Here is a 20527-nt window from a genome sequence, read left to right on the forward strand (position 1 = left end):
TCCCTGTCTTGCCCCATAGGATTCTGGGAACAGCTAGGCCTGGCAGGCACAGGGTTAGAGGGAGGGGAGCAGGCTCTGTGGCTCCCTCCTGCTCCCCTTGCACAGCTCCCCACCCCCAACCCAGCCTCAGGCATCAGCTGGGTCAGTAGGCACGGCCAGCCTCTCAGGCTCAGCAAGTGAACATTCCCCCAGATGTCCCCAGTGCGTGCCCGGGGGCCTTCATGTCTGAGGAGGTACCATCTGGCTAATGGGGGAAGGGGAGGTCCTCTGAACTCCAAACCCCCTCACCCTCCCAACTTCCCCCTGGAGACCAGCTGGCCTCTGGAAAGTCACTGCTTTCCTCTGTACCACTCTCCCTCTGAGAGCTAGGCCTGAGCTGTCTGGGTGGGTAGAAGGCAGAAGAAAGGGACTGGAGTTGGGCAGGGATCACCAATCTTCCTGAAATCTCCAGTATTATGGGGCCAGAATCAGGAGTCAGGGTGAGGGGAGCAGGCCGGCCATCTTTGCCATTGCTTTCTTCCTGAAAGCGTGCAGGGGGGTGGCAGGGGCTGTCTCGTCCCCTTTCAACATCTCCTGTATCCTCAGACTGCCTACAAGCATGAGAGGAAAGAAGGAGGGAAGAAAGGAGAAAGAAAAAGGCCCAGAGAGGTAAATGGTTTACACTAAATGATGGTGCCGTAATGGCAGGGATTTGCTTGCTATGAACAGGGAAGTTTGGGGGCAAGTGGCTTTCTTTGTGGCCCTCACATCACACCAGGTGGGCAGACCGGTCATGGACCAAGTGACTGAACAGGTGGAAGCAGAAGCAGGCTGGGAAGAGAGTAGTCACGTAGACAGGCGCTGAGGGCTTGGGAGTGCCGGCAGGTACAGAGGAGGCCCCAGTGTGGCTGTTAGCCCCCAGCTGAGGGCATGGGTATAGACAGGTATGAGCCAGGAATGAGGCAGAAGATGGGGAAGACAGAAATGAAAGGGGCATGGAACTGACAGAGAAACCCTGAGAGCAGGGGAGAGAAGTGGGGAGGCAGGGAGAGGCCAGCAGCGCCTGGGGACCCCTTAGCCTGTCCTTCTCGTCTGTCTCTGCCCAAGCCCCAGAGCTGGCTCCTTTAGCTCCAGAGCCTTCTGCCCCCATTCCAGGGATACACAGACACGTCAGGGCTTCCTGGGGTTCCCAGGCGTGAGGAAGAAACCAGTGTGAGGGCTGAGCCCCCTCCCGCTCCCTGACCTTAGGCCCCAACCAGCTCATTTTGTGAGGGTTCAGTGAGTGCTAACGGCCCACCTCCGCAAGGCCTGCCTCCCTGCCTCTTTCATTCTGGGTCCTGCAAACCACTGAGGGAAAAGGGGTCTGTCCAATCCCATTAGGCAGAAGGCCCCTGGAGGGTGGAGTGCTGACGTGGGCCTGGCTGCTGATGCTGCTGAGGAAGCCCCCCCGCCCTACATCCAGCCTGGGGCCCCAGCTTGGGTCTCCTCCAGCTCTCTCGGAAGGTCAGGATCGGTTTTTATCCAGAGACTACCCCCGGGGCCTAGGCCCCTTACCCAGAGATGCTCAGGAGGGAAGGCCCAGCATGACAGCCCAAGCCTCCCTGTCCTGAGCCTGCGTCCCTCCCTCCCCCACCCTCCTAATTCCTCATCCTCTCTTTCTTCTCTCTCTCCCACCTGCTTCTCCCCACATTACCTACTGAACAGGTTTTATGTTTCTTGTCCTTATTTTACAAAGGACACCGAATGGAAACTGCCCTTGAAACCAAACCCTCAGACGGCTGTTCGGTCTCTAAATCTTGACTAGCTTCCCCACGGGCTGGTGCAAGCAGGGACACCTGGGGTTAGCCTGTAGCATGTTGGGGCTCAGGCCCCTTGGGAGGTCTGCTTGTGGGGCCGCCTGGTTGGTTTCCTGGACCCCCCACAAGTAAGTAGCATGAGATTTGGGCTCCTCATTTCTTTGTTAAGGAATGAGTTGTCATTTATTGATGGTCTACCATGTGCCAAAGGCTTTCCAGACGGCTTTAAAACATGTATTATTATTTAGGGAGGCGGTAGTTCTTCATGTCACAGCAGGGACAATAGGCTCCGAGAGGGAAAGGGGCCTACTCTAAGTCACACAGCAGTGCCAGGGCTGGAAAGCGGTTGCCCTGCCTTCTTTTTGTTATACCTTCCATCTCCAAGGTGAGAAGGGGGTATAGGCGCAGGTGCCAGAGACAGCTGTGATTGAGCCACAGCCCCTCCTGAGGTTCCAAGTAGTGGCCCGGAGGCCTGACCTTCTCCAGGTGCATCCCCATCCGGCTGGCTGCCACATCCTCCTCAAAGCCCAGACCTATTCTGGCCCCGGGCTGGACTTGGTGCTGGGGCAGTGTGGGGACCCCGCTCTTGCCCAGGGTCCCCAGAGGGTAGAGCTTGCTGGCATTCCTATGAAGCTTTGGTTGAGGAGGGTTGTGGGGCTGTGAACCCCAAGACTCCTGGAGGTCCATAAGAAGTGGGAGGATAGGTACATCTTTTCAAATTTTTATTTTTCACTGAGCGGAGAGAAGAGATCCAGCTATGGAATCCGGAGAGAGTTCTATGGGAACAGAACAGAAATTGCCTGGGCCTGGGTCCAGAAAAGGCCTAGAGCCGCCTGGGCTACCGTTCAGTGCCAGCTTCGTCCTTGGCACTCGGCCCCTCACACAGCATCGCTCAGCTCCTGAGAGCCAGAGCCCACAGTACAACGGCAGCCACTAGAGGCTACGGCTACAGCTGCTGTCCTGCCCAAGGAGTGGTGTGGGGTTGGCTCCGAAGGCGGGGAGGCCAAGCCAGAAAGTCTTAGAAATTAGCCAGTCCATCGCCATTTTAGAGATGATGAAATGAGACCCAGAAAGAGCAGTGGCTTTCAAGGAGAATGAACGTGGAGTCTCAACCTTGGGCCTCTTGTCTCCTGAGGGTATCTGCCCACAGACCCTGTGTATGTGCGTCTGTGCCAGGGTGTGCCAGGGTGTGCCAGGATGCAGCTGTGGCATACGCCTCTGCACATGCCACAGCTTCTATGTCCCTCTGTGGGTCTCTCTATGCGTGATCCTGTGTGCAGGAACTTAGGGCAATGGCCAGAGAGGGATGGGCCTATTCCTACAATCTTAGGAGGCCTCTCCAGGCTGAGTAGAGAGGGTGGGTCCTGAGGAGAAGGGTGAGGAATGGGGACTTTGTTCCTAGTGGAAAGAGAAAGACCAGAAGGCAGACTTGGGCCACAGATGGGAAGGGTCCTGAGCTAGCATGGGACAGGGGGAACAAAACTAAGATGGGGTATGGGTCCCTGAACACTGGGACATGCTCTTAGCCCTCACGTGGGCCCAGCCCTCTGGTCACCCCAGCGGGCAGCTCCAGAGGAAGTAGTCACATGATGTAGCACTTCTCAGCTGATTGCTTGAGGTCCCCCAATGTGGCCTGGGCCTTGTCCTTGAGTGAGCCGAGGTCTAGGCCAGGGAGACTGGCCAACTGCCCGAGGACGGAGGCCCTCTCCTCCTCCTCCTCTGTGTCCTCCTCAATCATCTTGGCCAGCTCCCGGGGCAGCTCCACGTCTCCACCCGCCATCTGAATCTGGCTCTCATCTGTCTCGTTCTGAAGGAAAGAGGGGAGGGTGGAGTGTGGTTGGAGGTCCATGAAGACCCAGAGTTGAAGGGACAGGGAGGAGGCCTGGACTGGGCTCCCAGCCCCTAGATTCTCGAGCCGCATGAGAACTCACTCCTGTGAGTTCAGCCACCCACTCCCCCACCCCCATCCCAGGATCAAGCTTTTGACTCTTGGACATGGAGACCTTGCACTTTTATACCACCTTACTTCACTCTGAGATATTGAAGACACCAGCATAGTGAATAAAGCAAAATGAAAATACTTAGGAGTCAAACTGTGCTAATCAGCTAAGTCACATGCTGACTATCATTAACTACACTGGAGGACGTTACTGATAATAGTGATGGGTACCATTTATCAAATGCCTACTGTATGGCTGACATTCAAAATAACCCTGTGAGGTGGGTGTTTTTATCTGTATTTTACAAGTAAGGAAATTGAGGTGCAGTTTAAGTAAATTACTCAAGTAAGCAACCTGGGCAAGGTCACACAACTAGGAAGCACAGACGCTCGTTTTAAACCTACATCATGGATTCCAACATCTGTGCTCTCTTTGCACAACACCTACTGACTGCCATTGCACTTCTCTTTCCCTTTGGGGACCCTGGGGCTTTCCACTTTATGTCCTACTCAGTTACCGCCAAGTCTTCCCTCTTCATCTAGACTCAGAGTTTCCTGGTGGCAGGAGTTGTTTCTCTTAATGCGGCTCGTGCAAGCATTTGAGGAATGACTCCATTCCTGGTTGGGTTTTTGTTTTTTTGTTTTTTTGTTTTTTTTTTTAATGAGTCCATTCTTAGCTGGGTTTAACTCAGTAGCTTTCTAGGCTTTCTGGAGTGGTTTTCCCTCTGAGAGACTTCCAGAAGGCTGGTGCCCTGTGGAACGTCAGAGGCAGCCAGGGGATCGTAAACGTTTGTTGAATGAGTGAATGTAATGTTCACATGTCTGATCTTTCAATTCAAGTGGAAGATTCTAGGCACTGGGAGTAGCTTGTGTCTCACTTCTCTCCTTAGACAACACTTACATGCCCATGTACTGCTGTAGTGCCTATGGGAGACGTCTTCCTGGCTGCTTGGCCAACCAAGGGGCATTTTGCTCTCTGCAGACAGACTCCACACCCTGGAAGCCAGCCAGGAGTCCTGGAGCAAGCTGAGGTTCAGTATTCACAGGCTTGAGCTCTGACCCCAGCTCCATTACTAGCTGGTTGTATGGCCTTGACAAGTCCCTCAACCTCTCTGAGTCTCAGTTTCCTTATTTGTAGTGTGGGTGATAGCTACCTGGAAGTGTTATTGAGGGGTTACATAAGGGCATGAAGGTCAAGTGCCTGGCACACAGAGGGTGTGCATTCTCTACCCCACCCCACCCTCCATGGGTGTTCAGGAGCTCGGAGTGTACTCAACCCTGGGGTAAAATCTACTGCCTTCCACTTCTTCATCTGCCTGGGCTTGACTGGGGGTTGGGAGAGTGGTAGGTGGGGGAGAGAAGGGGCCTGAACTGGCTCCAGAAACACAAACCTATCAGCCTTGGGAAGACTGGGCTTTGAGTCCGAGAACGAAGGATCCAACCAAGAACTCGTCTCCATGAGTTTTAGGAGCTGAAAGTTGTGGTGCCCAGCTGTGCTGGGAGAAAGAGTGGGGAGCCCCAAGCTCAGAATCCCAGATGTACCTGCCAGCCCAGGCTCGTAAGCTTACCTTGGGCAGTCGGTATTTATCTCGGAAGTGGCTCCGCAGCGTGGCCCGCTCTGCCTTCCTCTGCGTGAACTGCGCATCCCGCTCCATCCTGCGGGGGCACCGGGGCGGAGTCATCTCAAGGGCTGAGAGAATGGGCGGGGTCTGCGAGGAAAGGGCCGGCGGGGTCTCCGTGTCCCGGCGCCGACCGCTTTGCTCCAGCCCGTTAGCCTGTGTGTCTGACCTGGCGGGCCTCCGTCAGTCTTTGCTGCCTCTCTCCCCATCATAACTGTCCTTTGTTGCCTCTGCACCGGCCACTGGACTATGGGGCTGGAGAGTCAGCTGGTCTGGCTCACTCTGCAGACCCTAATGGGTACCTCTCGCGGCCTCCAACTCCGTCTGTCTTTTCCCTTCCTGATAGATTGTGTCTTGTGGGGGAAAGTATTCGGGGCAGACTTGGGTTTGCGTCCTGGCTGCACTACCACTTTCGGTATGTCTTTGGATAAGTCACTTATTTTCCTCTTTTGCAACTTACAAAAAAACTGTTATCAGGAGTAAGCAAAGTAATAGCTAATATTTAATGATTTACTATGTTCCAGGCACTGTGCTATGAAATTAACATGCGTTAAATAATTTAATTCTTATACACATATAAGGCATGCTTTATGATTACCATCACCATTTTACAGAAGAGGAAACTGAGGCACAGAAAGGTTTAAGTAACTGGCTTAAAGTCATCTAGCTAAACAGACACAAAACCTGGATCTAAATCTAAGCAACCTAACTCTGGGGTCCAGCTCCTTATCCCACCCCAGCTGCCTCTCTGTCTCAGCACTGCCTGCACACAAGAAGACACTGAGGCTCAGTATCTATGAGTGCCCCATCTCAAGATCTGTCTCCGTGATTTTGAGCCCCCTCAGATTCATTACTTTTCTCGGAGCCTCAGGCTTAGAGGAGCTCCAGTTGGAAGATGCAGACGGTTAGGACCAGATCGGATTAAGGGATTACTTGTTTCGTCAGAAATGCACGTGCCCCCACCCCATCCCAGGTCCCTATTGCCCCTGCCCCCACTCCCTCTGAGCCCTGAGTGCGAAGCTGGGGCCGGGTCCTGGGTCTGAGATGGGGCGGCTCTGGGGGCAGCCTAGAAAGCACAACCCAGCCTCCTACCGCATCTAGAAAAGTAGGGTGAGAGGGCTCGGGGTCTGAAACCGCCCTAGAGGTGGGCCAGGTAGCTGGAGGGGGTGGGGGTGGGGGGAAGGTCGTTGGAGCCAGGAAGGGATCCCACTCACTTCTCTTCCACCAGTTGCTTCTGATACTCCTCATACTCTTCTCGGCTCATGCCTTGCGCTTCGGCCGCCGATTTGTCCCCGTCCCCCTTGTCCTCGCCGCCCCCCAGGCTCCCGGTGAGGTTCTTCAGCTGGCCGCCCACCATAGTCTTCACCATGAACGCCATGGTCTTCGCTGGCCCTGGCACCGGGCGCCGGGCGCCAGGCACGTCCGCACCTACTTCAGCACTAGGTCTCGCGGACAGCTCCTGCCGCCGGCCCGCGCCCCACGCTCTGAGCCTCCCGCCGCCCGCCCCCGCCCAGGCCCGCCCCCACCTCCCCAAACCCCTCCTCACGGGGGGCGGGGGGCATGCACGGGGCTGAGGAGGCTGGACCACGTGCCCGCTCCGCACTCCCGCCTCCCCCACGTGCCTCCTTCAACGCCAAGCTCCGCCTGGGCATAGCTAACAACGGATTAGGGCCTGCGCGGGGTGGGGTCGCTCCCCAGGGAAAGGGGCTGCACTGATGCGCGTCCAGAACCCTGTTTCCTACTCTCCCCCCCACTTCCTCCTCTCCCAGGTCGCTGATAGCCAGGATTTCAGCTGGCAGATCCAAGTCGCAGCAAGGGGCAAAGATCCAGCCCTGGGCCCTACACCATCCTCTCCACCCCGCTGCCCCAGCAGCTGCCCAAAGAGCTGGACGCTGGGAAAGGGAGACCAGAAAGCGGGAATCCCAGTTATGTCTCCATGGGTTGCCTCAGAGTTCTCCCTCATATGCCAGTTCTGCTGACCCCTAGAGCTACAGGAAGTGGGGAGGGAGAGAGTTGTTCATGGTGATGCTGGCTGGGCTGGGCCAAGAGGGGCACCTGGAGATTCCACTCTTTGTTCTGGGGACAGAATTACCACAGTTGTGACTCCCTCTCGATCCACAGTCCAGGGCTCGAGGCTTGTGGGGTATCTGGTCTTTTGGCAATCAGACCAGTCCTTGATGTCCTTGCCTGCTTGGAGCCCACTCCCAGCTACCTATCCAGAGCAGGTGAAAGCCTTCAGAGAAATTAAGGTAAAGCCAGAAGGTAAATGAGCATATCAAACAAAACGTGGGGAGATGGAAATCACGTTTAATGAGATTGGAGCTACCCAAAAGCTAAGGTGTGGGCAGGAGCTGGGCACCCAGAAGGAGAAGTACCGGCCAAACCCTCACCCCCTGGACACCATCCACTTCCTGGGGAGATTCCTTCAGGGCTTTGAGGTGAGTCATGCGTGTGTGCTGGAGGAGAGAGGCTGCCTCCTCAGAATCCCCAGGGCCCCAGGAATGCGTGGTGCAGGACACAGAGGAGGGCTGCCTGTGGACAAACAGTCCTGAAGGCTCTTGTCCAGCTCCTGCCTACTGCCAGGGAAAGGAGAAGAAGGTTACTTGGATCTCTTCCTTCAGGGCTCTTGAGACCAGGCTTCTACATTCACCTCTCTACCATCTCTCCATTACAGCCTCCCTTGTTCTAAGACCTTCTATGGCTCCCTTGGCCTGCCCCATCAGGACCAGACTCTTTCCTTGGCATTCAAGGCCTGTCTAGGTGGCTCCAGCCTTATGGCCACCGTCGAACTCGTACATAATGCATAAGCTTGTCATCATTTCCACTTGGTACCTTTGCTATTTTTACCTGGAGGCTGTCCCTCCTTCTACTCTGCTTTTAAAGCTCAGCACACTTCCCTCCTCCAGGAGCATCCCAGACCACACTGATTCTTCTTGTCTTGACATTCCACCAATAAGGACTGTCAGTCCGATTTCTGAGCACCTTAGCACACTCACCATCTCTAAATGTTTCATTCATTCAACAAACACCCGTCAAGCAGAATTAGTGACCTCCTTTTTGTTCTCTTTTAAATTCTCTTTTAAATTCTCTTTGCCCAGTTTCACAAACTGGTCCCACCTTTTGCTTTGACACTGAACTTGACACTTTTTCTCCAGAATATTGTGCTTTTTTTTCATGCTTCCATGCCTTTTCTTATCCTGTTCCTCTGTATTGATGCCTTTACTTATCTTGTCAGGCTGGAAAACTCCTAGTTATCTTGACCCACATCCAATGTCCCTTCTAGTCAATTCCTTGATCTCCCTAAGCTGGGTCAAGTGCTTTTTTCCCATACTGTTGCAGCCCCTGAGCTCCCTGCCATTATGGCACTGACCAGATAGGGTGTGACTATCAGTTACTCATCGGTTTCTCACATTAGCAAGTGAGTTTTGTGAGGGCAGGACTTAGATGGGCCAGTAGAGCTTGTTGGAAAAATGGGTCCTAGCCTGGGTGCTGCTCCTTGCCCCTGGTAGACCAGGCATGTTACCCCTGGGCCTCAGTGCCCCATGTCTCCAATCGAATGGCTATGACCCAGAATCAAGAGATGTCAAGTAGTATAGCATGTCTCAGTCATGGGAAGACCCACCTGAAGTGCACGTAACAGAAGAAGCCTATAGTCTGAATGAGGAGGAAGAACAAGAAGATGCTGGGCCGCAGGCACGAGGAGGCTCCTGGGGGTTGGCCAGGTGGGCGGCGGTTCTTGGCTGCCGCTTTCTGAAAGGGGACATTCTAAGGTCCTGGATCGGCTTCTTACCCAGAAGGAAAAAGGGGACCTGGAATCTGGGCCATGTGTGGGCTCTATTTCCCTCCCCCAGGCTTGGGGCACCCTGGTTCTCATCCAGGGAGCTTGGAGAGGAAGCTACTTCCCCAACCCTAGCTCCCCTGGCTCCATCTGTGGGGACGGCTGGGAAGGCCTGGGGCCAGGGATCACCAGGGTTCTGAAGGCTCTAGAGATGAGAAAGAAATAGAGTGAAAGACAAGGTGATGGTGAGGGCCGAAATAGGAGCAAGATGGGCCAGGGACACAGGGAAGAGAAGGTTCCACCATGGATCTCTAGTACTGCCATTTCCCTTCTGGTTACTGAAGGGGTTGGACCAAATGGTCCCCAGGGTCCTGCTGCCATTGAGAGTCTGTGGGACTCTCCAGAGTGCAGAGAGGGCAGAGAGAAGGTGAGATATGTATCACAGACACAGGCACAGATACAGGTGTGCCTGTCAGCAGTCCCGGGAGGGGAGTGCAAGGGCAGAAGGGGCCTGGGGACGCAGAAGTGCTGGAAGAAGGGGGCTGAGCCAGAACCTCAAGGATGGGGCCCCCATGGCACCCTTTCCTTCCCCCTTACCAGTGGGCCCCGAAGGTCCTTCTGCAGGAGGCCCAGGATCTGGGCCAGCTCTGAGAAATGATGCTTGGTGCCTACAGGCAGATAGAAGAGCTGGGCTTTTGAGACCACGTGGGCAGCTGCTTCCCTGGTGGGGGGGTGGAAACCAAGGGAGATGACTCATTATCTCTTCTGGTTGCACCCAGGCCTCCTAACCATTTCTCACAATCCCTAACGGCAGCACCTGGTGGGAAACAGGCACCATCCATAGGGCCCCTTCTTAGGGGCTGGTCTTACCCCAAACCTTCTTCTTATATCCTCAGACAGCTTTAGCTCAGAGAAGGGTCTTCTTAAAGTTGTCTGTTTCAACTCCAGGCTCCCTGGGCTTTGTTTTCCATCCCCAGGCCCCAGGGGATTTGGTTCCTCTCCCTCTTCCCATCTTCCCATCCCCAAGCATCTAGATGTGGGTGAGGGACCCAGAATCCAGCACCCAGCCTGAAGCTTCCCTGCTCTGTAGCATCAGGGTGACTTCCCTGTCCCCAGAGCCCCATGGGTAGCTCCCTGGGCTTGGCCTAGAGTGGGGTGCTGGGAGGCTGGAGGGGGGCAAAAAGAAGTCAGGGACTGCCCTCTTCAGCTCAGCCTGATCTTGGTTATGGTTCCTCCAAGAACGCCATCAAAACATCCTCTCATGCCAGGAGCCGTCCCTGAAGGAAGGCTCAGATTTACTAACTCTCCCTGGGGAGGGGGTTTGTGTCCCTCCCCAGGGAGAGTTACTTTTAAATTAGGATTTTCAAAACTTTAAACTTGAATTCAATTAAATTCAGGTCAACTGGACAGACTTAACTCTGCCCCCGCCCCTTCCTGTGTGCCAGGCTTTATGCTGGATGCTCAGGAAGTGAGGAAAGGAATAGGGGGCCAATGGAGGAACTTGAGGCTGAGCAAGTGGGTGGAGCCGGACTTCTCTGCCCCTCCCCCAGAACCCCTCTTCGCAGGTGCCCTTACCTCATCTCTTGCAGGTCCTGGAGCAGAGTCCTCTGTCCACGGAGCAGGGCGCTGACCTTGGCAGAATCCTGCAGCAGGGCCAGCCTGTTCTCCAGGGCCCAGGCCACAGCCTTTCTCTTCTCAGAGTCTACCTTCCCGAGGACACTGTAGCCCTCTTCCTTCTGGAACGCCTTACCACCTCACCTGGCCCTTCCTCAGTTTGGACATTATCTGACACGTTGAGTTTATCCCCTGTGCATCTGGGCTTCTGGATTCCCCCTCTTCTCAAATCCCTCCCCCTGAGGGTCATGGGCTTCCTCCCCCTTTCAGAAGTGGTTCTGCCCTTAAAGGAGGCAGAGGCCCAGTCCAGTCTTCTACCTACCGCCCCCCTCTCCCCGACCCCAACCGCAGGGCACAGTCCAGGATGGGGCCAGTGCCGAGCAACTCTCAATGCTTAGGCCTCTGTCTCGGTGAGTGGCCTGGAGAAGTGGCTGCCCCTCTCTGGGGTGGAGAGAATCTGGCAGCAAGAGTTCCGGGCCTGGAAATAGGATCATAGAGGCCTAGCCTTGGAGGGTGGCCCCATCCCCACTCCCCCACTCCAGCAGCCCAGCCTCAGCTGCTCTGGCCTGAGGACACAAGATGTAAACCCTGAGCTGCCAGAGCCCAGCAAAGCCCACAGGAGCCGCCGGCCTCTTCTGCCTGGCATCTAACAGCTTGACTGAGTTCAGCTCTCGGGCCCCAGGCTGGGCGTGCCACGGGGCATGACTGTTTGGAGGAGAAGCCAGGGTGGCAGTGGAGATAAAAACGAGGATTCTGGTGCGTCTGAGCATTAAGCAAGCCGTATGGGAACCAAATCACATGTGGAGCTACATGCAAATTAGCACCCAGTCTATTTCTGGCTCTTGTCTACAGACCCGTGTCCAAATACCTGGCATCTCCTCTCCCCGGCCCCGGCCGCGTGGATCCGTGGGCATTTGCTCGTGCAGGGCTACCCTCCTGTATGCTCCCCCTCCTGGCAGGTCTACCCCCTCCTGCAACCTGCAGCACTGCACCCCTGCCCTCCTTTCCCTCCAGACCTTGGGGGAGACTAGATCCTAAGTATAGTGCTTGCTCCTCTTTCTGGACCGAGGGAGCTCACCGGTGCCAGGAACCCAGTGGCTAGGGAGCTTGCTTTTCCAGGCCTGCAGGCAGGGCCTTGGGTGCCCAAGGGGCCACTCACCCAGGCTCCCTCAGGCCTGGCGTGGCCTGGGGTCCCCAGGTGCTTCTTCCACTGCCTCTCGGCCTGGGCCAACTGTCTGGAGAGACCCTGGAGAGCCTGCAGGATCTGGCGGTGTCTGCCCAGCGTCTCTTCCAGGCCAAGGATCCTTTTCCCTGGAGATTGGGGCAGAGCTGGGCCCGGTAGCCCACTGCAGTGGGGTAGCAGATCCTATCTTTTGGGGCTTATTGGAGAGGAGGGGCAGAAAGACATGGCTTCTGCCTCCAGCTCTCCCCCAGAAAGTTGTGTCTGGGTGGTGGGGTGGGGATCGGACAGAGCCTGGGCCCCGGGGTCTGCTAGATATGGCCTCCTTGAACCTTCGTCTCCCGATTGGTTAAAGCACTCCTGATTCCAAGGGAAGAGGATCCTGTGATGCTCAAATGGACCCCTACTTCCCCTGCCTGCTCCCTGGGTCCCTACCCTCTTCCTGGACTTCGGAGCTCAGCTTTGGGATCACATCCTCCCTGGTGCCCAGGGCCAGCCTTGCCCGAAGCCCTTCCAGCTGCTTCACCAGCCGGAGCTGCTCCATCTCCAGAAAGGGCGGTGGGGGAGGCTGGAGGAAGAAGACCAAACTCAGGCCTGAGACCCGTGGGAGAGCTGCGGGTGAGGGGAGGCTTCCCACGGGGCCTCCACAAGCCCAGTTCCGCTCCCGGACCAAACACGCATCCCACCCAGGGAAGAAGCACCCCGGCCACCAAGCCCTGTGGTTTCAGGCTCTGCTGCCGCCGATCCCCCACGCTTATGTCTCCAGCTGCCGCCCAGGCCCCAGCGGCTCGCCCAGGACTCAGACCTTTGTCTGTGCTGCTCCTCCACTCAGCTACTCTCTCTGCCTTTCAAGCTCATGCCTTCCAGGTGGCTTTCCCTGCTCCCCTGGCTGGTCAGGACCCGTCCTCTGTGCTCCCACAGCCCCCTGATGGCCTGGGAGGTGCTTCAGGAACGGGGCCTAGCTCTAGGTCACCTCTGGCCCCCTGCACTGCCCAGCACAAGGCCTGGTCTGAGCAACTCAGAGAGAAAGAGAGAGAGAGATCAGTAGAGATAGCGGCTCGAATGACAGGGCTGACTACACCATGACATAGAAGCATCTGGGGCAGGAAGGGGTCCCTGGACTGTCCCCCAGCAATCCCTGAAGGCTGACCCAGGGATGGCATCACCTTTGGATCCGGCTCACTCAGACTGAAGGTCAGGAAGGACAGGATGTCATGGTCATCTGGAAGGGGAGGCAGAGAAGGGAAGGTAAGACCCCCGCCCTTGCCCAGCAGCCCACTCACTCAGCCCTCACCCCCCCCACCCCCCCTTCCCCCCGCCCGGCTCTATTATATTCCAGGCAGGCAGGAGATCTGGGTGACTCTGGGCCTCTCTAACCTTCGTCTTGCTCACTTCATGGGAAAGGTGTGAGGGGCAGACGAGCAGATGGGTGGACTGTGAGGGTTGACCCACACGCAGAGCCAAGGGTGGGCCCACACTGAGTGGGAAAACTGGACAGTCCTGGGCTACAGCCATGGCAACAGAATGAGTGACACCCTCAGGCCCCAGAGTGGCAGAAGCAACCATATGATGGCCACCTCCTCAGCATGGCTCTGAGACCGTGTCCCTTTCCTCCTTGGAAACCTTCCACTGCTCCCTAGTGCTCACAGTCTAAAGACTAAAGTCCGAGCCTTCAAGAACTCCCACCCTCAGACTGCACCCTGCTTGCCAGCTGTGGGTCCCTCCGTGGACTCTTCATTATGTTACACCCCTTTGCGGTGTAACAATTTCCTCAATGTCCTCATGGCTGTCCCTCTTCTACTTGCCCCACAGTTCCCAGCTTGGGGCACTTATGGGGCCATCACTGGAATAAAAGCTTCTTGTGCTTTATCCTATTTGAGACTTTCAGCAACTCTGCAAGGCAGACATGACCTTGCCCCGATGGTAACAGAGGCCCAGAGAGGGCTCATGACTTGCCCAGACCACACAGAGAGGAAGTGGCTGGCCCCACACCCAGAGCTCTTTAGAAGGTGTGCTCAGGATGTTTCATTAGGTACCATTCCTCTGCTCTCACCTGCTCAGAAGGAAGGCCCTCACCTGCCAGGGTGCCAGTGGCTGCCGAGACCCCAAAGAAACCGCCAGGAGCCAAAAGCAGTGGACCCACGTCAACACAGACCTCATCTAAGTCGTTGGGAGTGAGGCCACTGTTCAAGGACACCTGAGGGGCACAGAGGAGTGAGCCCCTCGCGGTTGGAACCCCCCACCTCTCCCCTGACCCCGGCAGCGGGTTATCATCCCCACCTTTGATTCACTGGCTTCCCTGGTTCTAAAGGTGGGCAAGCGGCCACCCAGCTTGGTGTCAGCATGGCGTGGAGGGGCACGTTTGCCTGGTCTCACGCTAGCCCTCGTCAGTATGTGCTCTGGGAGTTAGGAGTCTGTGCAGGGAGGAGGGTCCCGTGTGGGTGCCACCTGTATGTGTCGGGCCCCTGTGTGGTGTCACAGGCACGGGTGTGTTGGGGCCATGGGCACTCACATAGCAACTCCGTAGCTCTGAGTCCTATAGTTTGCACTCCCTGCCCAGAGAATCTGAGAAAGCAGGAAGGGCTACTCACCCGCAGCCTCTGCCCCCAGTAGGTGATCCGAACTCTGAGGGGGTTCGGCAGGTTACGGAAGTCCCGGTGGCAGGAGCCCAGCACCCCGCTGGCTGCATCCCTGTGGGCACTTGGAGTTCAGCCAGGCCACACAGGACGCAAGGCCTGGACAGTGGGGGTCGTCCCAGGGGCCCTTCTGCCCAGGCCTACAGCACGCCCCCACCCCCTTGCCCCACGGGTCACCCGGGATGGAACGTGTCCCTGTTGTCTAGCATGAGTCTCCCTTGCTTCTTTAGCAGGAGAGAGGGGAGCTGGAAAGCAAGCCTTGCCTGGCAGAAGACGCCAGGGCCTTCCTGTGACTCTTCCCTAGGGGGACAGAGCCTGGAGCAGCACTGGAGCTCTGCCCTCAACCCCCCAGGCCCCCCACCTCCTCCACTGTCCCCCCCACCCCAGACTCCTCGTTCCCCTGCGCCTCTGGGGAGGGCTCCTCTTTCCTCTTTTTTCTGCCAGACTCAGACTGCAGCAGGACAGACTCAGGACAGAGGACGGGAGCCGCGTTCTGTGGGCCCGAGAGGTCCCAGGTTTCTCTGGGCACACAGACAGCGCTTCCACCTGCGGCTAAGAGGGAGGCCGCACAGAGCAGGGAGAAGCCAGCTCTGCGGTTTGCACTCTAACTGTGTGACCTTGGGCAAATGACCACATCTTTCCAAACCCGAGCACCCCCGTCTTTAAAATGAGGATAATAATTGGAACTAGCTCATAACATTGTTATGAGGGTTAGCTAAGACAATGAATGTAAAGTGCTTGGCGCTGTGCCCCGCAGACAGGTAAGCTCTACTCCATAAATGCTAGCAATTATTCTAATTGTTATGAGCTAAGGGATGCGTGCTGGGAGACACTGAAGAAGGGCCTGGATGGGATGGGAAGCCTCGTCATCGTCATCAGGGAGAAAGGGAAGGCTCTGGCAGGCAGGCGGCGGCTCAGGGGAAGGGCGGGGACCATCTGACCTCAAAGCTCAGCTCTGCGAAGGGCTCTGTGACCTTCGGCCATTCACTCCACCTCTCTGGGCCTCAATGCCCTCACCTGTATTTGGGGACTAATGATCTCCCCTTCTCAAGAGTGTTGCTGATCAGATGAGACGGTGTGAGTGGCAACACTCAGTGCAGGCTACGCCCTGTGTCGTTTCATGCCCCATCCCCCAACCTGGGGCATTAGGTTGAATGAATTGAGGACTCAGTGGGGCAGTTCCTGGGAAGAGCACGCAGACTCTGGTCCCCGTCCTAGAGGAGGCACAGCTGGGACAAGCGAGAGGCGGTTCCAGGGCAGCAGCCATCAGCTCAGATGAGTCCCCGTCAGAGGCTGGGGCAGGGGCTTATGTACACAGTGTGGGTCACCGCTGAGGCCCTTGGGGCCCAGGAATGGGGTAGGGGTGTGCCCGGACTGGCCCTTACCCACGCGGCTCGTAGCGAGTGTGCGCATCACTGGCCAGTACACGGATGATGGGGCTGTTCTGCATGGGAGGTGACAAGCAGCCTCAGCCGTGGGCTCAGGGTGCAGGGGGAGCGGAAGGGGGGAAGGGGGACAGGAGATCACTACTCACCTGGGTATCCTCGGTGGAGGAGTCGAAGAGGATCCCGATGCCGTCCCACGAGGCCAGCCCCTCCAGGACAGAGCCTACTTGGCCCCTGCCCCGGGTGTACCACACGGCCTGTGGGTCCCCAGCTGCTCAGCCCGGGGCGGGGGGGTGGGGGGGCCTGCAGGACACTGAACCTCGGGCTCACCACCCACCTCCCTGACTCACCCCCTCTGCCGGGCGTGGTTTGGGGCCACTCACCATGCCCTGGGCTCCCCGCCGCCCTGGCCCGGTCACCCTCATCTGCACATGCACCTCCCAGGCAGAGAAGGGGACAGGGGCCCTGCTCCACACGGCGCCACTGCGGTTCCGCATGGATGGGGCCAGCCGCACTGCCTCCAGGCCCAGTATGGCATCTGTGGACGGGGGCAGCTCAGGGCCAGGGCCCCACCATCCCCTACGCCCCCATCAGTCTCACTCACTGGCCTGGGCTGGGCTCTGGGGCGGGAAGGAAGTAACATCAAGGCTTGCCATTAAGAGGTGGGCAGTCAGATGCAGGAGAAGTGGGACACGGAGCCCAGCAGGGCTGGCAGGGCCTTTGCCAGGGGGCGGATGCCTTCTCACATAAGCCTCACCACAAGTCCGTGCCGCCTGCTTTTCTAAGACCCCATCTGACACATGAGGAAACTGAGGCTCAGAGAAGTTAAGGAACTGAGTGGATTGGAACTCAGCTCCATCTGATTCCATAGCTTTGAATGGCACGGGTCCACTTCCACGTGGAGTTTTTTTTGTTTTGTTTCGTTTAAAAAAAATTTTTTTTTTACCTTTATTTATTTTTGAGAGAGAGACAGAGCCCAAGTGGGGAGGGGCAGAGAGAGAAGGAGACAGAATCCGAAGCAGGCCCCATGCTCTGAGCTGTCAGCATAGAGCCCGACGCGGGGTTCAAACTCACGAACCGTGAGATCATGACCTGAGCCGAAGTTGGACGCTCAACCGACTGAGCCACCCGGGCGCCCCACATGTGGAGTTTTTTTTCGATAAATACAGTACGATAGCGTAAATGTATTTTCTCTTTCTTAGGATTTTCTTAATAACATTTTCCTTTCTTCTCCGGCTTACTTTATACCGAATATAATACATACAACATAAAAAAAAAAAAGTGTTACTCCACGGTCTATGTTATTGGTAAGGCTTTGGTCGACAGCAGGTTGTTAGCGGTTAAGCTCTGGGGGAGCCGGGTTATTATTATACTCGAATTTTCCACTGTGTGTGGGGTCGGTGCCCCTAACCCCTGCGTTGTTCGGGTGTCAGCTGTAACACGTTTCTCCAACAAGAGACATTTGCGTCCACCCCTTTCTGTTTCTCAGGGGAGGAAACAGGCCCCGTGAGGGAAAAGGACACGCCCGAGGCCACTAGACACAGGAGAGTACTTTGCCAGAACAACCATGTTGGTGTTTAGGGCTGTGGAAGCATGGAGAGACTCCAGTGTGGCCCATTGAGGCGGGGGCGCGGGGTGGGGCTCCGGGTGCAGGTCCCCAGGGGGCATTCCAAGATGAGGAAAGCCTGAAAGCAAAGGTGACAACTGGCTGACAGGACTGTGAGGAAAGGGAGTGTGTGTGAGAGAGAATTCACAGAGGCCGGGGGTGGGGGAGGCGAAGGAAAGGGGAGAGAAACTGAGGCAGGTTTGGCAGGAATCAGAGGGGAGATCAGAGGCTTCACCCCAGCTGGCTCCCCACCCCTCTGGCCTGCCAGCCTGGAACCTGGCCCAAGGCCCAGTCCCTGCTAGGACTTTCCGGAGACTGCTAATCCAGGCTGTTTGCTCAGCAAAGGCCAGGGTTGGGGGCAGGGAGGCTCGGAAGCTGCAAGGCCAGGAGTCCTGGGGGGCCTTAGAAGCCACCACTGCCTCCGAAGTGACTTGTGGGAGGCAAGGATTGCCCACTGTATACTACACTTACTCATTCAGCTCTATGTGGATCGTTCATGAGGCCTCACCCCAAAGTGTGGGCCCCCTGAGTCTGACTCAGCCCTGTGTCTCTGGCCTGGGCACAGAGGGGCATGGTGGTAGAATTCTGGCAAAAGGATGAGTGAATGAGTGAGTGAAGGAATGAATGAATGGACGGTAAGCTTATCACTGCGTGATCTTGGAGAATGTGCCTCTGCTCCCCGCTGTGGTCTGTGACACGCCAGACTTGACAAAGCCCGCGGCAGTGAGTGCTGTACAGGCCCTGCCATCCTAGGCTTGAGGCAGGGCCTGGCTTGGTGCTGTGAGAATCAGCCCCTTCCTTTGTTTACCTCCTGTGCCTCTGTGAGGGAAGATTGGGCCAAGACCCAATCAGAAATCATGCCGTTCTCAGAACTTACATCTCACAGACACAGAAATACATAACGAATCTGCTTTCTCTTTTTGTTTTGCCTGCTAGGTGGCTCTGAACCAGATCCATGGCCCAACTCTGAAGGGTGGGCAGACCTCACAGCATATTTTGGCCACAAGCCCTGTTCCTGGATTCATTTCATGCCTCCGGCCCTAACCCTAAGTCTCATTCTTCTTGCTAGTTCCTAATTTAAGCTCCTCTCTACTGCATAGGTCCTTGTAAGTCCTCAAAAATCCTTAATGAACAAGATCAAGTAGAAGACAGACTCCTTGTAGGTCTGGGTTTGGAAGTTCCTGAAGTTAAGATGCTCTCGTGCCTGCTTCCACCCAGCACACACACAGGGCAGAGCTGGTGCCCTCTCTGGCAAAGCAGCTGGCCACGAGGGTGCCTCCCTTCGGGCAGTCCCCCCGTTCTCGTGGACAGCCGCAGGCCCGGCAGCAAGGAGCAGGGAGAAGGGAGCTTGGTGCTGGTCCCAGCTGCCTTGTGTCTGCGTGTCTGGGACTCAGCACGTGAGCATGTGTGTGTTTACGGGTCCAAGGGGCAGAGGAAGGAGAGGGGGTCCAAGGAGAGGCAAAAGGAAAAGAGAAATCCTAGGGCAGAGAACGAGAGAGGCAGAGAGGAGAAACGGAGACCGGTAGATGGGGTGGGATTGTGGTGGGTGGAACGGGAGACAAGCCTGGGAGGGGTCCCGGGGCGAAGGTCCTGCCTGCCCCAGGCCTGGCCCCGTCTTGGGCAGAGGCTGGTACCGGCAGGCCCACTCTTCCCCAAGTCACAGCCACCCAGAGCTGGTCAGCCCCTCCAGCACTATGAGGGACCCTGGGCATGGCTGGTCCCCACCCCACCCCTCACCTCCATGATGACTCCAGAAGGGTATTCCAGCCCCAGGCAACGCCAGTCTTGGTCCTTTGAAGCTGAGCTTATACTCAAACCTTCTCTGAGGAGGACTGGCCCCCACGGGGTTGTGGGGGCCCACGAGCAGGAGGAGGAGAAGGCAGAACAAGGGATCAGGGCCCCTGATCACCAGCATTGTGAAGGGAACTGGTGTCTGGGCCCCTGAGTGGAGCCGCAGCTGGGAGGCCAGGGGAGGGGCCCTGGGGACGGGGCCAGGTGGGGAGGAGCTGGTTTCTGTTGGCCCTCCCCTCTCTCCCTTCAGCCCCAACAGACATCCTGTTCCTTCTAGGCCTGACCTCAGGCCCAGCCCCTTCCTCATCTCCAGCCTGACCCCTGACCTGTCCCCCACCTGGCTCTGCGCCATTCCTGGGCCCTGGCCATCTTTCCACCTCTCTTCAGCTCCGGCAGCCATAAGGCCTCGGGGATCATGAGGACAGGCCCAGCCCTCAGCAGCCCTGGCCTCTCCCCTTGCTCAGGACGGGCCTCCACATCCTGCCTCCTTCCCGCAGCTAGGTGTCCCGACTATCTGGTCATCATCCTGCCAACCCCGGACTTCCCCGTCCTGCTCGCTCCGCTGTGGTGCCCAGCTCTGTCCCACATTCCCAAACACACATGCCTCCGGGCAGCCCGGTTTCCTCAACACGCAAATGACACGAAGAGAAGAAAGGGAGTCTTAACAGACAGAGCAAATAAATGCCATGTGTGGACTTGTTTGGAGCCTAATTTTAACCCACCAACTGGGGGGGAAAAATGAGACTGTTGGGGAATCCGAACAATGAATCCTTGATTAAATTAAGGAATTATTGTTAAAGATTTTAGGCGTGATAATGGTATTGTGGTCACAGTTTTTAAAAAAGCGTTTTGTCTCTTAGAGAAACGTACCAAAGCTGTACAAACGAAGTGGTAAAATGTCTAGGGTTTGCCTCCAAGTGTCCCAGAGTTTGGGGGCAGCGGGGTGTGGAGGGCACAGGACTGGTCTGGAGCTACTGTTCACGTGGGATGGTGAGGATGTGGGGGTTCATTACAGTCTTCTCCCTACTGCATATGTTTATGTGATTATATCCATACTAAAAATGTTTTTAAAAAGAAATCCTATATTTCAAATCTTTTCACGCCAATAAACGTTCGTTTTCCAGAGTGGCTCGTTTGCCAAGAATTCTGGCTAGCTGAAGTTTCACTGTACTTTGTAAGTTCCCAGTAGGATGGAGTTACCGAA

At 56.4% G+C, this 20527-nt stretch overlaps 2 protein-coding genes and 1 long non-coding RNA gene across 3 annotated transcripts; 1 reads left to right on the plus strand and 2 right to left on the minus strand.

Moving 5' to 3' along the window:
- Positions 1 to 1987: 1987 nt before the first annotated feature.
- CPLX3 (complexin 3) lies at positions 1988 to 6711 on the minus strand. Its single transcript, XM_007084685.3, has 3 exons — positions 6548 to 6711; positions 5283 to 5370; positions 1988 to 3582 (listed from the first exon to the last, which is right to left on the minus strand). Exons 1-3 carry the CDS (start codon positions 6709 to 6711, stop codon positions 3358 to 3360), a joined length of 477 nt encoding a protein of 158 aa, XP_007084747.2. The 3' UTR covers positions 1988 to 3357.
- LOC122239421 lies at positions 5637 to 12386 on the plus strand. The gene is made up of 3 exons (XR_006218498.1): positions 5637 to 5748; positions 7455 to 7771; positions 10701 to 12386. It is a non-coding gene; the product is annotated as an uncharacterized LOC122239421 (long non-coding RNA).
- On the minus strand, positions 7680 to 19794 carry LMAN1L (lectin, mannose binding 1 like). The gene is made up of 14 exons (XM_007084599.3): positions 19270 to 19794; positions 16310 to 16464; positions 16076 to 16183; positions 15927 to 15985; positions 14497 to 14596; positions 13982 to 14102; positions 13072 to 13127; positions 12341 to 12473; positions 11885 to 12036; positions 11145 to 11203; positions 10687 to 10770; positions 9709 to 9832; positions 8956 to 9083; positions 7680 to 7906 (listed from the first exon to the last, which is right to left on the minus strand). The coding sequence occupies exons 1-14, from the start codon at positions 19721 to 19723 to the stop codon at positions 7777 to 7779; spliced, it is 1863 nt and encodes a 620-aa protein (XP_007084661.2). The 5' UTR covers positions 19724 to 19794; the 3' UTR covers positions 7680 to 7776.
- Between the last annotated feature and the right edge of the window lie 733 nt (positions 19795 to 20527).

The sequence above is a fragment of the Panthera tigris genome, chromosome B3, assembly GCF_018350195.1.
Source record: "Panthera tigris isolate Pti1 chromosome B3, P.tigris_Pti1_mat1.1, whole genome shotgun sequence".
NCBI lineage: Eukaryota > Metazoa > Chordata > Mammalia > Carnivora > Felidae > Panthera > Panthera tigris.